Source organism: Neopelma chrysocephalum, unplaced genomic scaffold (assembly GCF_003984885.1).
Source record: "Neopelma chrysocephalum unplaced genomic scaffold, ASM398488v2 Primary Assembly neopelma1_64, whole genome shotgun sequence".
NCBI classification, from domain to species: domain Eukaryota; kingdom Metazoa; phylum Chordata; class Aves; order Passeriformes; family Pipridae; genus Neopelma; species Neopelma chrysocephalum.
In genome coordinates this window covers 725438-739477 of record NW_020897721.1, presented here as the reverse complement: position 1 = coordinate 739477, position 14040 = coordinate 725438, and the positions used below count along the sequence as shown (strand labels likewise).

The following is a 14040-nucleotide window of genomic DNA, read 5'->3' as shown; positions in this document are numbered from 1 at the left end:
CGTGACATGATGCAGAGGGAGCTGCTGTGTTGGAAAATTTAATTGGTAAAGAAACTACAACTGGTAAATGAATTCACAAGGGTAAGAGATATATAGAAATATGTGCATACACTGACGTGTTTATGTGTGTGCACATACACACACAGATTACTGTCACCGAGCTCAGCCAGGACCTCACACACGGATCTGTGAATTTACCATTTGGTTACGGAGTCTCTCAAGAATATATTGCATAAAGAAATGGGCAATATCCCATACTGGTTTCAGCAGTTTTCACAGAAAAATATGAAAATTAAAACAAAAATTAGCAATATAATTTAACATGATAAGAGCCAGTGCCTGTCACCGGGTTTGTCTTATCTCAGATTCAATAGGTGTGTCTGACAGTACTTTGAAGTATTAAGCCAATAGTATGCCAATGACATCCCAAATCTCAGGCAAAAAAAATCCTCACATGTTGTTTTCACCAGCTTCTCTGTGTTTTGTCCAGGCAATGTCAGCTGTCCAGTTGCCATCAAACACACCCAGTGCTCTTCCATCACACTAAAAAATCATAGAATTGTTTAAATTGCAAATCCCCTCCAAGATCATTGAGTCCAACCATTAACCCAACATTGCCAATTCCACCACTAAACCACGTTCCCAAGCACCACATGTTAATGTCTTAAATTCACCAGGGATGGTGACTCCTCCACTTCCCTGGACAGCCTGTTCCAATGCTTGACAACCCTTTTAGGGGAGTAATTTTTCCAAATATCCAATCTAAACCTCCCCTGGTGCAACTTTAGGCTGCTTCCTCTCATCCTGTTGCTTGTTGCCTGCAAGAAGGTCCAATCCCACCTAACTACAACCCCCTTTTGTGCACATGTTTAACCGAAATCAGAAGTGAGGCAACCCACATGAACACAGACACTCATGGGGGGGGGGTTTCTTCAGGCTGCAAAAGGCTATTTTAATCCAGGAGGAGATGTCTCTTTGGGGCAAGAGGCCCTGAGGGAGTGGGAGGCTCAGGGGCCCCTCACAGCCCTCTTGTCTCACTTGGGACACAGGGAGAGGCCAAAAAAGTCGCTGCCTCAGCTATGGCACTGCAGATTTTATCTTCAGTCTGGTTTCTCTCTCAGTTTCACCTTCTCATAAAATATCAAGCCATCACAGATACTTTCCTCTCTACCATCACACACAGGACTGTTTGGATGAGACAGCAACTGCACTTACATTCTCTTGCCACAGATCAAACTCCACCTTCAGCTTTTGCTTTGCATTCCGAAGGAAAAAATTCTACTTAAACATCAGTAATGTGCAATGGCCCCATATCATCACTTTCTTCCCTGTATTTTGCAATAGTTTTATAGTGCTGCCAACTCTGGTGTGATGTTTTAACAGTGACTCTCATGTCCCCACTTTCTTTCAGTACTCTCTCATTTCCTTCAGGCTACAAAGCCAAGGCAGGTAGGTTTGCTGGAGTGCCCAACAGGATTTTCCCCTTTCCAGTAACATGAATGGCTTTATTGTTCATTAAATGATGTTCTGTAAATACTGGCCAATGGTATTTCTGTAGCATTAATGTTAGGAGCCTATAGGATTCTGCAGATCATGTAAAAAATTGTTCACATTTTTGTACTCCACAACTCCATCCTGTTAAGTCTACTGATTTAATAAAACAAACCATCTAAAATTATTCATTTTTTTTAATCACAGTAAGGAATGCCAGTAGGAATAGCTGTTCTCACTGCAAGTTATCTAGGCAGAAAAGAGCTCATAATTCATTGTCTGCCTAAGGGCTCTCTAAGGAGAAGATTTTTACTTCTTCATCTTGTTTGCTCTGTTGGTTGATTGGCATGTATCTCTGTATATAACTATATCTATGGCACAATGTTATAATAGCAAGGAAGACAAAATTACTACCTCTGCCTGACATTTCATCAGCACTACTTGGGAAATGTTGTCCCTGAAAAACACAGAACAGGGGGTTACAATTAACACTAAGAAGTGTTAATTAGACAGAGCTGGAATGACTTATTATAAAGCAGAGGGTATTTTACTTTTCCATGTCTCACAACAGTATAGCTTCCTGAGTGAAGTCGGGGGCTCTGCTCAGGTAGCTGAAAGCGAGGAAATGTGTAACCCCTTGTTGCTGGACTTCATCACTGAACAAGTACTTATTAACAAGCATCCTCTTTGGCACATGTTAGTATGTATTCAGGACATAGGGTATCTTTTGCCATTGTTAGAGCTCTACTCTAAACTCTGAGGAATTTGACACATTTTAATGAATGAAGACAGAGTCCAGGAGAGCTTTCCTGCCACAGAGATTGCACAATTAATTAGGACCCTTATTAAAAACAAATACTCAAGTAGTACAAAGTCTGCAATTCAAGTCTTGTGTGTCTCATACTGAAACTGGAGAGAGTCAATATTAGTAGTCACTTTTTAAAAAATAATAAATTGAACTCAGGGTCACACAGTGTTGGTAAATCAGCAGCAGAATTTAGTACACAAACCAAATCTTCAGAAACCCATGTGCTGTTTTCACTACAAAACCTCACAGCTTCCTTCATTTACAAGGTCCCAGTGCTCCTTCGAAACAGCAATATCTAATTCTTATTCCATGAGAATAATCCAGTGAAAGTTAAACAAACCAACCTGCAAAGATAAAGGATAATTGTACCTTTCAAAAGACTTGAGATAAGAAGTTAGTATAGTTTACTTTCAGTGTACCACACTCAGGTGAAGCACGTTATATGTACACCAAGAATCATTTCATTTTCAGATCAATACCTCAGAATGGATCAGGAGCTCACACCCACTGGGCACCAGCAGCATGCTGCTACCACAGGAAGCACTTTTGTTCTGTGCATCCTGCTTCCAGACAATATTCTGTCTTGGGTCTATGAAGAAGCAAAGGTAGCTTTTTCCCAGGTGAGTTCAGAATCTATGAATGTACCATCTGAGAGCCCCACCTACACCAGAAACTAAACTGAGAGGAAAAGAGACTCTCGGGTCATTGATATTTGTGGCAAAATAAAACCCAAATACTGCCAACCAGGGTGATATACATTAATATTTTTCTTTCATAAAGGCTTCAAAAGCTTTAGGAATATCAGCTACAATGTGTTTTTCCAAAACTGAGGAGCAATACTCAGAACCCAAAGAACAAAACTGTCAAAAGTAGTAATTTGTAGGTAAAATAAAAAAATTTTAAAAATTAAAAAAACACAACAGTAGTTTGAAGGTTTAAAATTTGCAATTATTTTAAATTTAACATGTGATTTGAGTATTAAAGTAAAAAAAAAAAGAGATGTTCTTAAGGATAAAAATTTCATACAAATTTCCTTTCTGTTATAACAAAGTTAATCCTTGAATTGGGGGAGCGTGTGTTTCAATTAAAGTTGGAAAAAAAGATTCATGATACCATAAACATCTGCAAAATAATAGAGACAGTCAACAAAGATAGCTCTGTGCAAAACATTTACTGAAAATCACCAACATGATCCCTTTTGCTGTTGCATTTTGGATGCCAGATGGCTGCAGGGAGTTCCAGCAGGCAATTTCTTAATGAGAGCGCCTCTGCCCAATATCATCAATGTCCATCAGATGCGGCATCTACCCTGCTGAGGCTTCCAAGAAAACCAGACATTTTACCAATGACTTCACCAGGTCAATCTTAGCTTTTCACAGTTTATGGAACATCGTTTGTTGTTGTTCACTTCAGCCCATCTTATCAGGACTAACTTTCACTAGACTTTTCAGTGATGAGGAATAAAACAACACAGCAGATGAGGCTCCTAGAACAGCCTTAGCTCCATATTTGGCCCTGATTTTGAGAGCACACCTATCACTCATCTTCTCCATCACCAGACTTCCAGCTTAATAGAGCCATTTTCCATTCAAGAGCTGACTACATCATTTTGCCTCTCCTCAACTACAGTTAGAAACAATCCCGCTGGACAAGCATATTGGCATCCTCATCTCACACAGGTTTGAAGCTCTTTCCAGATCAAAGATGTACATATCCTCGTTCGCCAAGATAACATAAGTTTTTCTTTCAGTGGCCAAGGTACCAGACACCGAAAACTAGCTGAGCCCTCTCCCAGGAGGGAGATTAAGAAGCCAAAGTGAGATATGCACAGGGCAAGTTGACACACATTTCAGCCTGGCATCAGAATCCATAGGCACTTTCATGTAATGGTTAGGAAGTAACTCAATAATGCTGAGACATATCATAGTGCCTTTGCCAACTTCTCCAAGTGTCTGCCATGATTGTGGTGTACATCCTGAATATTTTGATACTATTACACTCAAAGTAAATTAGAGTTGAGTTAACTCATTCATCTGGTGTACTTTGGGCAACACATTATATTTGGAAGCCGCATAATGGATTAATTTACCCCCAAATCCAGCAAGCCTTATGTTACTACTTATTCCTATGTTCCCAGATTTTTTCCAATGGATCTGAAAACAGAAATTCAACTAGTGTTTTGAGATCCTTTTCACCCATTGAACAGGAAGAAGGCTATAGCATAATTATTGTAGAGAAGAGACCATGAAAACACCTTCTGGTTCTCGTGAAGTTTTCATGAAGAAGGGTACAGATTTTTATGAGAGGCTGGAGCCATGTTTTTTCTGCCAAATCTACTGGAGCAATTTTCCTGCTCTTGGCCCCACTGCATTAAGATTATTTTCTCTGTGTCAAAGTAAAGCTTCACAATGTGGATAAAAAGAATGATTAGGGAAATCAAACATAATTCATCCCTCTAAGCAGGAAAAAAAGCCAGGCATCTTGCAGCACACATTCTAGCACACTGGACTAAGCATTGCAATTTTAGTCCTTCTGTGTGCCTGATCATTTGACATTTACTCCTATTGAACAGGCCCTTAATTAGATTCTCCTGCCAGAATAAGATATCCGACTCTTCCCTTACAAAGCAAAGGCTCTCCAAGTTGTAATCTCAGCTACTCGCCCCATTCATTTAGCCATAAATATCTGTGGCTAACCTTGCAAGCAGGAGATTTAGAAAGCTAAGGAAATCCATAAGTTCTACCCAAGGTAAACCACGGGCTTCCCCAAGCCAAGAGAGGAAATCAATATCCCATATCCCGCTTACAAGAAAGCAAGGCAATATTTTGATACCTTCATTCCCTATGAAGCTATTTCATCAGTAAGTCCCTGCTACACAAATCCAAGATCATTCTGACTGTCTTCTCATGCTCTGTTGCTATTCTTGGTTGGAAGTTCATGGTCTCTGTCTAGATCCAGCTCCCTTTAGCAGGGCCATACCCTGCTCCATCCCCTGACTCCAGGTCCTGCTGACCTTTAAGCCCTTTTCAGGATCTGCAGAATGCTTTATAGGGCCCTGCCTTGCTGGCCCTGCTCCTGTCTTGTCTAATTTCTGAGAATCTCTCCTTTATTCTGGTCCAGGGCTAGTACATCATTTCACATCTAAACATCTGATTTTACCAACAACTTCAGCATTTTAAGGCCAGCCAGTCTCGTTAAATCTCTTTGTAAACATAAACCCCAAGCAGATCTTTCTAAAAGCCTTTATAAGTAATGCTTTCCCTCTGCCTGTCAGACCACATAAAAAGATCCACTCTCTGTTTCTGGTTTCCTTTCCATTTCCCTCTTCCCCCCAGGAGCCTGGTCTGCTGTCACAAAACTACTAAAATTTACACAGATCCTGCCCATCTATTGTATTTTCCCCATTAAAGAGGCAACTGCTTTCTGAAGATATGCACAGCAGATTTGTAACTATTGATGGGCAATAAGACTTTGGGTAACCTGTTTGCAATTGATTTCTACAACTTTTTTTTCTGAATTTCATCTATGCTTTTACCCACTCATCTTTTATCCATTCAAGTATTGGGTGGGAAAAAAATTACCTCTGCAGAAAAAAAACTTAGCATAACTCTTAAAAACTTTACAGTGCATTAATGAGACCCAAAACAAGAAAGGAGGGAATATAAACCAGGAAATACCTCTCCAAATCCATAGTAGCTGCAAGTATAGTCACATTGAGAACATGCCAAAGGATCCATCCTTACCCCTCACAGATCTGCATTACAGAATTCATTTAGGCAGAGCTTCTGTGTGAAGTCATAATCAGAACATATCCCACATATCACCATCTCTTACAGAAAATTAATGGACAAACCAGTATATGACAAGATTTTGTATTCCAGACCATCAAAACAGGGCTGTGAGGAAGCAGTGTTTTTCCCCCTGCAGTTTAGAGTTTGCAAGGATTTAAGATAAAACCTAAGATAAGACTGTAGCTCCCACATGCAGGTAAATCCAATACTGCACAAAACAGCATTCCAAACAGAATTATCCCTCAGGCAGGTGTCTCATCATGCCCTTGTCCACATCTGCCAAATTCACACCTGGGGTGAAGAGGAACACGTGTTCATGCCAATATTTGGATAGAATAGTCCTCAGACCGGATTTTGTTATGGGTAGAAATGGTTACCAAATGGCCTGTTGCAGTTAAGACTATTAGTAATATCTTCTGATCTTTAAGCATTTTCATCTTTCTCAATGTCCTTGCTTCCACATGAACAGTCAATGAGTCACTGTAAAAACACCCATCACCATTTTATACCAATGGCCACTTGCCCTTGGCCTGTGTTAGAGCATATATGTAATTGAGCTTTCTGACTTCTGTACAGCCCCTGATAATACTACATCTGAAATTAGGATCTTTTCATAATTTCCCTGAAAATGTAAATCCCACTACATAGTACTGCCTTACTCAGCCTGTGCAGAATATAATCAAGCCTCAAAGGCTCCCTCAGGAAAGGCACTTTATGATACACTTTTATTACAGCCCAAGGAGCTGCATTACCCTCTCCCTGAAAATGGCTGTCCTTCAAACCCAACATGCAGCAAGAGACACAACAACTTCATCTCACTCTTGTAATACAGGCACCAAGATCTTATTTTAGTGATTTGTAAGTATTTCCACATCTCTTAATACTGCATCCCAGTTCTCCATTAGATCTTCTGAGGCTAAGACCCTGTCAGCCCCTTGTCCTGTTCTTCTCTTCTGGAATTCACCCCTTCCCTCCTCTCCACACCTCTTTTACCTTTAGAGATTATCCAGCACCAGAGTTTCTTGCCGATATATCTTCTCTAGCTATATCAGCTCACACCCCTGTTAGCCAGGGTGAGCCAGCTCATCCCCCCACCCTTTAACCTCTTCCCACTCATGCCACGTTAATGTCCTTTGCATTAACACCACCTCCCACGCATCAGCACCGCACCCCCTTTCCCTTTGCCCTCAGTCATTTCGACCATATCCAGCAACCAGCCGCGCAATTTAACGGGAGATTCAAGGCCACGGCAGGTTGCCCGGCTCCCTGGGTTCCGATGTCCGAGCCGAGGAGAAGGTGGCAGGTCACGGTGGACATCATCCGCCGCCTCGGCAGCGTGTGTCAGGAGCATCCTGACTCCCTGGGTCCTCTTCCGTTGGTTGTTAGATTCCCTAACAGCATAGAAACGAGGAATACTGGCTGAAAAGGAATAGTTTTCAGGTTAAAACATCAGTTAATTTTTTTGCCTCTTCTTTTCGAATAAGCTCCTTTTGGAGATGAAATACAAACCAGCATTGTGCAATTTCAGGGTTCCGATTATTTTGGGAGTTTTTGGTTTGTTTGGTTGGTTGGGTTTTTTTAGAGGGCTTGGACTTTCTTGCCTAATAAAAAGGTAAAGAAAAATAAAGGGCAAACTGAAAAGGAACAGTAACAGGGCAACAATTTTTTTTTTTTTTGCATCACTGTTTTAGTATTTCTGTCGAAACCCGGAAGATGGAAATTGGAATGAATTTTCACGTGCCTCAATCGGTGCTTAAAGCAGCAGAAAGACTCCGTTCCGCTCCCGTTGTAACTGTGTGTTCCCTGCTCGGTTCCATCTGTTGAGCTCCAGACGTGCCGCTGCTGCCCTGGGCGAGCGGCAGCCCCCGGGGCTCCCTGGAAGCCTCCGCCGCGCTCCGCCGGCTCGTCCTATGAAGCTGTTGCTCCACGTTTCTTCCACCTGCTTAATCACATTTAAATATATTAAATACTTTCCTATTGTTGTTCTGGCATAGAAGTAATTGCCGCGGTTGCCATGGGGATGTTGTGACAACACAGGGGGGATGCCCGAACTAAGAGAGGAGGCAGAGGTGTCCCCTCGCCGGGGGACGTGGGAAGTTCGTGTGCCTCACACCGGGCGCCCTGGGAACGCCTGGCCCGGCCGATGAGATCATCCCGGGAGAGGGAGATACCTGGGCTCGCCCCCACCGCTGGGGATCACGGAGGAGGATGTCAAGGAGCGGGGGCGAGGGGTGGGACGGGAACAGCCGCGTCCCCCCGAGCAGTGTCACCGGCAGCAGCTGTGTTTGCTCAGCCCGGCACAAAGGCCGCCCCGCCCGGTGAGGGGCACCCAGGGCCGCCCCCGGCCCAGCCTGTCCCGTCCCTCCCCTCCGGGGCAGCGCTGGCCGCGGGGTGGTTTCCAGGTTGGGAAACGGGACATCAAGTCCTGGGAGCCCGGAGCCCTCCTGGGTCACCGGGAGAGACGGAGAGGGGCTCGGAGCTCGCTCCTCGGCATCCAGCAGAACAATCCATCTTCCCCCCTGCTAGAGCGGCCCCGGCTGCCCGGGGACCGCGTGGAAGCCGCATCACCAACCCTTCCCGGCCGCGGGGCTCCGGCGGCCAGCGGGGGACACTCGGAGGCTGCCGCGGAGCCACAGCCCGGCCCAGAGCCGGGGGAACCGACACGGCCCCGCTTCGAGCCTCCTCCATCCCCAGGGCCTCGGCAGCAAGTCGGGTTTGCCGCGGGGTGGGGAAGAGGCGGCTCTGGCAAGCGTGGGAGGGTAGCGGGGCTTCCCCCCTCGGGCTGAAAAATAAACCCACCAACCTGTGAAAGGCCCCCCCGCTCCCCTCCCTGGCCTGGCTCAGCCTAGAGCCGGGCCCCGGCCGGGCCGGGCTGCCGAGGCAGCCTCGCAGCGAGCGGGGAGGTTCATTTTAGGTAAAGGAATGTCATTTCGCTACTAAATGGTTAGTCTAATTTGATCTTTATTATGCTGTGGATTAGGGCTGATTCATATTAAACACGAGTGCAGTTAATATAACTCCGGAACGTGTCCCGCTGTATGTACAGCAGCCGCTGTTACAGCCCCGCCGCTTCCTGCGACTCGTGGATTAAGATTTAATTAACAGGGAAGTTTGCGAGTGCTCGCCTACAGCCTCTCTGCTTCACAAATAATTTATACTCGGTTCCGCGGATTTTTATTCAAGTGACAGCATTTTATTTTACTCTAAAAGGGACCTGAATATTTTATGTTCTGCCAGAGGCTTCTGTATACGAACGTCTCCGAGGCAGCTTCAAACCCAAAGGATTTTTTTTTCTTTTTTTAAATCTAAGGGAATTACCTCAGTAGGACAATTTATCAGATTCTCTTACCCCCCTCCTCTTACTCCCCCCCAATTTAACAGCCTAAACGATCCATATGAAAGTTAATCGTCGTGATCCCCATTGTCGGTTGTATAAATCCAAGCTCAAGCCAACTTTCAAGACACGGCAACAATTCTGATAAATTGTCCTGCTCGCCCAACTACACAAGAATGGCCTTTATAATTAAAAGGGGAGCTGAGTTAAATCAACAGCTCCTAAGCCCTTCTTAACAGGGCTCGAATGGGAGAAATGTGGCGACCTGATTTCTTTAAGTAGCAGCTCTTTGTAGCCCGTTCATAATCCTAGATATGGAAACCCATCCTGCACAAAGTCAGCTGCCAACCAAAAAACGGGAAAAAACGGGAAAAAAAGTTTATTCAGATGCTCAAAGTCCATCTCTTTTTTTCCAGTCTAACATAACCCTAGCACTTTATAACCAAACAGACAACTCCTTTTCCAATTAAAGTGGAATTAGGAAACTCAATCAAATTAGCTCACTATTAAAGCCCTTCTTTATTAAACCATTTTATTGTAGTAATATTAAGTTTCACCCGCTCTTGGAACATGAGACTTTAAAAAGTTTCCCTTGTGATATTGATTTGGCTGCTCCCAGGATGGATCAGGGTCAAAAGTATTTGCCTAGGTGTAATCTGTAATATTTACTTACTATTTTGTTGTTTGGGTGGGGTTTTTTTAAGAAAATCTTAAAATTGTATCCAAGTTGATCAATCGTATGCAGGATGGAAGAATTACATTTTGATGCAATTTGATTTTACCCGGGAGCTTCCTTCAATAGCTGCGGCAGGATACCTCCCCTCCCAGCCCCACCAGTATATTAACTGGTTGGTAGGAGCCGCGCTGGCAGCTCCCAGCCAATGTTTACACAGTTATATTTGAAGTGAGAAAGTAAACAGTCCAGCTGTGCCACGGAGCGGTTCGGTGGGATTAGGTTTCCATACCAACCAACTTTAGGAGCTTTTACAGTCTTAATTCAACCATGCACTGAACTTGTTCTTTGTGAGTAATAGTTTTCCTGGGCCAGACACTCCCAGGACTGGTAAGAAAGTCGCACTTTGGCCCTCAGTAGGACCTAGGGATGCACGGGGGCACACCCGCTGCCCTCCACTCATGGCAATACAGACATAAATAGAGGGAGGAACGCCCTTCTTACTTTTTGATCTTGAAGAACAATTGGACTCGGTTGCCAAAAAAAAAAAAAAAAACAAACCAAAAAAGCCACTGCTGCAGCGTTTACTCGAAATAAGGGGGAAGGACAGATCCGAAAACAGAGAAACCTTTCCTGTGCTTACTCCCCACACTGATCTTAACTCGTCCATGCCTCTCACAAATGCATCCTTACATTCTGAGAAAAAGTCGTTATTATATATTGCTTTGCTTATTTTGATACATAAACAGCTAAAACACATCACCAGATTACAGATATGAAGGGTAAGTACCCCTTTGCTGCTACACAGCTTGTGGTTGGCAAGACGGGAGCTTACTTTAACCCGGCTTCTCTTTGCAACAATGCCAAATTTCCTAAATATGACAAAAACCAACAAGATATGAAGGAGAAAAATTCTGCCTAAATTTAAACCTCTGGGGGTTTTTTCCCCCCTGGCATAAATAAGAAAAAGACCAGAACCAGAAATAAACATATTTGACAATTTCAGTTGATAAGGAAATTGCTCGTTTGTACTCTTTGTTTTTATTTATAAACTTATCTGAAGAATATCTGGTTTGACCATGATAAAAATGTAGTAAACATGTTTATAGTATTTGCATAAACTCCTTTAAATATTGACTGTACTTGTCAAATGAATTTCCCAAAACACACTTCCATCATCTGATAAAATACCACTTGCCATTCATAAGACTGATTTTTTTTTTTAATAGAAAATAACATTTATTTCTATGAAATGGAAACACAGAATTACCTGTTAGAAACAGCAAGAAGTTGCTACATCGGAACAAGAAAGCAATTTTCTTGCAGAGCACAAATGAAGGAGGCTTATTAAACCGTCATACACCATTGGCGCCAGGGTCCTACGGACAGTAACAAATATATCTACTTTCCAATGTTATATACAGATCGTAAGGTTTCTGGGGGCAGGAAGGAAAAGGTTTTCAATTTGACAATGTTTCATCTATATGCCTGGTAAGTATTACAATGCGCTGTCTAACCTTTAGCTTAACGTTAATACCAAGTTCACCTACAAGTTACATTAATAACTTAGATTTCCATTTTATAACATTATACACTTGCTAGTATACATATATATATGTATGTGTGTGGGAAAGAGCGTGTGTGCGTGTGTGTGTGTGTTTGCGCACCCCACGACGCACCGAGGATATCCATGCTTATGGCCATAAGCAACAAAGAGTGACTCATGTCTGGACAATGAAAGTGCACCTTTATCACCTTAAAACACCTACGTCTGTCCGCGCCGGGCTCTGCACGCAACCACCGCCTGCACGGGGGAGAGGGGAAAGAAACCACCCGTGTCCGTCCACCCATGCCTACCTAGCTACCTCTACAGACGAGCTTTTGGAGCTTTTGGAAACGCTATTGCTTCTCGGGGGTGTTGTTGACCATGGGCCCGTAGAGCCCTCCGGAGTACACCTGCTCCTTGTGCACGGCCGAGCGGTCCCGCATCAGGTCGCTGAAGGCGTAGTCCACGGGCGGCCGGAACCCCAGCGTGGGCATCAGCCCGGCCGTAGAGTAGGGGGTCATGAAGGCCAGTCCCCGGCTGTGCGCCGAGTAGGCGAGGCGCAGGGGGTTCAGTCCCAGGTGGGTGCCCAGCGGGTAGGCGCCGGCCTCGGCCCCGAAGTGCGTGGCGTTGGGCTGCAGCGGGGAGAAGGCGGAGCGGCTGCCCAGCGTGCCGATGGCCGGGGCCATGGCGCCCGCGATCAAGGGCCGGTGGTGGGCGGCGGCGGCGGCGGGGCTGGGCGGCAGGCCCTGCAAGGCGCCGTCCCGGGCCCAGCCCTCCTCGGGGCCCTTCTCCGGGCCGCGGTTGTTAAGGATCTGCTCGATGGCCTGTACCACGTCCCCGCCGCAGCCCTGCAGCACCAGCTCCAGCACGCTGCGCTTGTGCGCCGGGAAGACGCGCGTCAGGATGTCGATGGGAGTCCGCTGCCGGCCGCCGGCCGAGGGCGACGGGTCCTGCTCGTCCTTGTCCGCCTCCGAGCCCGAGTCCGAGCCCAGCGGGCTGACGGAGCCCGGGCTCTCCTCCCCCTCCTTCGGGCCCTTGGAGACGGGTGAGCTCAGGAAGGACTCGCCGTCCCCGTTCTCCGAGCCCGAGCCGTGGCGAGCGTCTGGGGAGGAGGTGCCGGGCACGGACTCGCCGTCCGGGGAGAGGGGCTTCCCGCCCGCCTGCTGCGGGGTGACGGCACGGCTCGGCAGCAGCGTCTTGGGGAACAGCTCGAACTTCTGCATCTTGGACTCTGCGGGTCGAGGGGGTGCAGAAGGAGAGAGACGGTCAGTGCGGCTGCCCCGGGAGTGCCCCGCGGAGCGCCCAGGCCGTCGGCGGGGCCATCCCCCCCCGCAAGTCCGTGATCCCTCATCTCCCGCCTCTCCCGGCCCCTTCTCCCACTCCCCCTCCGAGGGCGCGCAGCGCGGCCTTACCTGAGGCGCCGGCGCCTCCCTCGCCGCCGCCGCCGGCGCAGACGGAGCCGAAGACCTCGTACGCGGGCCGGGGCGGGATGATGCCGTTGGCGGCCGCCAGCGCCAGCCCCTCGGCGGTGCCGTACAGCAGCTGCAGTTCGCGGGCCTCGTTCTCCTCCTGCGCCTGCTGCCGGCGCAGCGCCACCTGCGCGGCCATGACGCGCTGGCGCTCGGCGATGAGGGTGCACTTGGCGCACATGCAGTCCTTCCAGCGGCAGTACCGCTTGTGGCCCTTCAGCGCCGACACCACACCGTGGTTGCGGCACCGGGCGCACTTGGGCGTCCGCGGGTACTTCTCGGCCGCCCGCAGCAGCAGCGGCGGCGCCCGCAGTAGGCTCCCGGCCACGCTCACGGGCAGCGTGGCCGCCGCCGCCGCCGCCGCTGCCGCCACCGAGCTGGGGGGCACCGGGGGGGGCGCGGCGGGCACGCTGGGCAGCTCAGACCGCAGCTCCATCCCGCCCTGAGAGAGCGGCCCCCCCTCCCCGGGCTCCCCCAAAGCGACGCGGGGCGGGGGAGCCCCCGCGGAGAAGCTCCCGGCGCCCTCAAGCGCGATCACGAGTGGGGGGTACACGGAGCCCCGGGTGCCGGCATGCAAACCCCAGCGCCTGTCCCCTCGCCCCGCTCGCCACCCCCTTCCCCCCGCACCGGCACACGGCCCCGGAGCGGGGTTCAAGTGAGGAGGGGCCCCTCGGGAGCCGATCCGCGCCCTCCTCCCCTCCGCGCCCGCAAAGCGAAGCTAAGACACGAAAATCCAAGAAAACTTAGATCACTCTCGCTTCCTTGCTCTCCGTGCGCATCTGGCGGGGCAGCACCAAGTCCATCGCGCCAGGCTCAAAGCCGAGCTCTCCCGTCCGCGCTCGCGGGGTCGCCGCTCCTCACGGCGCCCTGGTGCAACCCGAGCTGCTCCCTAAGCTCCGCTCCCCCGTCCCCCTGCCACTGTAGCCAC

General features: G+C 47.7%; 1 protein-coding gene across 2 annotated transcripts; it reads right to left on the bottom strand.

Moving 5' to 3' along the window:
* Positions 1-11213: 11213 nt before the first annotated feature.
* On the bottom strand, positions 11214-13559 carry DMRTA2 (DMRT like family A2). Of its 2 annotated transcripts, none has more exons than XM_027683148.1 (2): positions 13002-13559; positions 11214-12874 (listed from the first exon to the last, which is right to left on the bottom strand). In XM_027683148.1, exons 1-2 carry the CDS (start codon positions 13546-13548, stop codon positions 11997-11999), a joined length of 1425 nt encoding a protein of 474 aa, XP_027538949.1. In that variant the 5' UTR covers positions 13549-13559; the 3' UTR covers positions 11214-11996. The 2 variants fall into 2 exon arrangements, with proteins under 2 accessions (XP_027538949.1, XP_027538950.1); XM_027683149.1 differs by having other exon boundaries at positions 13056-13559.
* Between the last annotated feature and the right edge of the window lie 481 nt (positions 13560-14040).

What these genes read in the sequence shown, in the direction of transcription:
- DMRTA2 (XM_027683148.1), bottom strand. Translation starts at nt 13,548, where the DNA reads ATGGAGCTGCGGTCTGAGCTGCCCAGCGTGCCCGCCGCGCCCCCCCCG. An exon ending in GGGAGAAGGGGCCGGGAGAG is followed by an intron (nt 12,875 to 13,001) that starts GCGGGAGATGAG and finishes CTCGACCCGCAG; the next exon opens with AGTCCAAGATGCAGAAGTTC.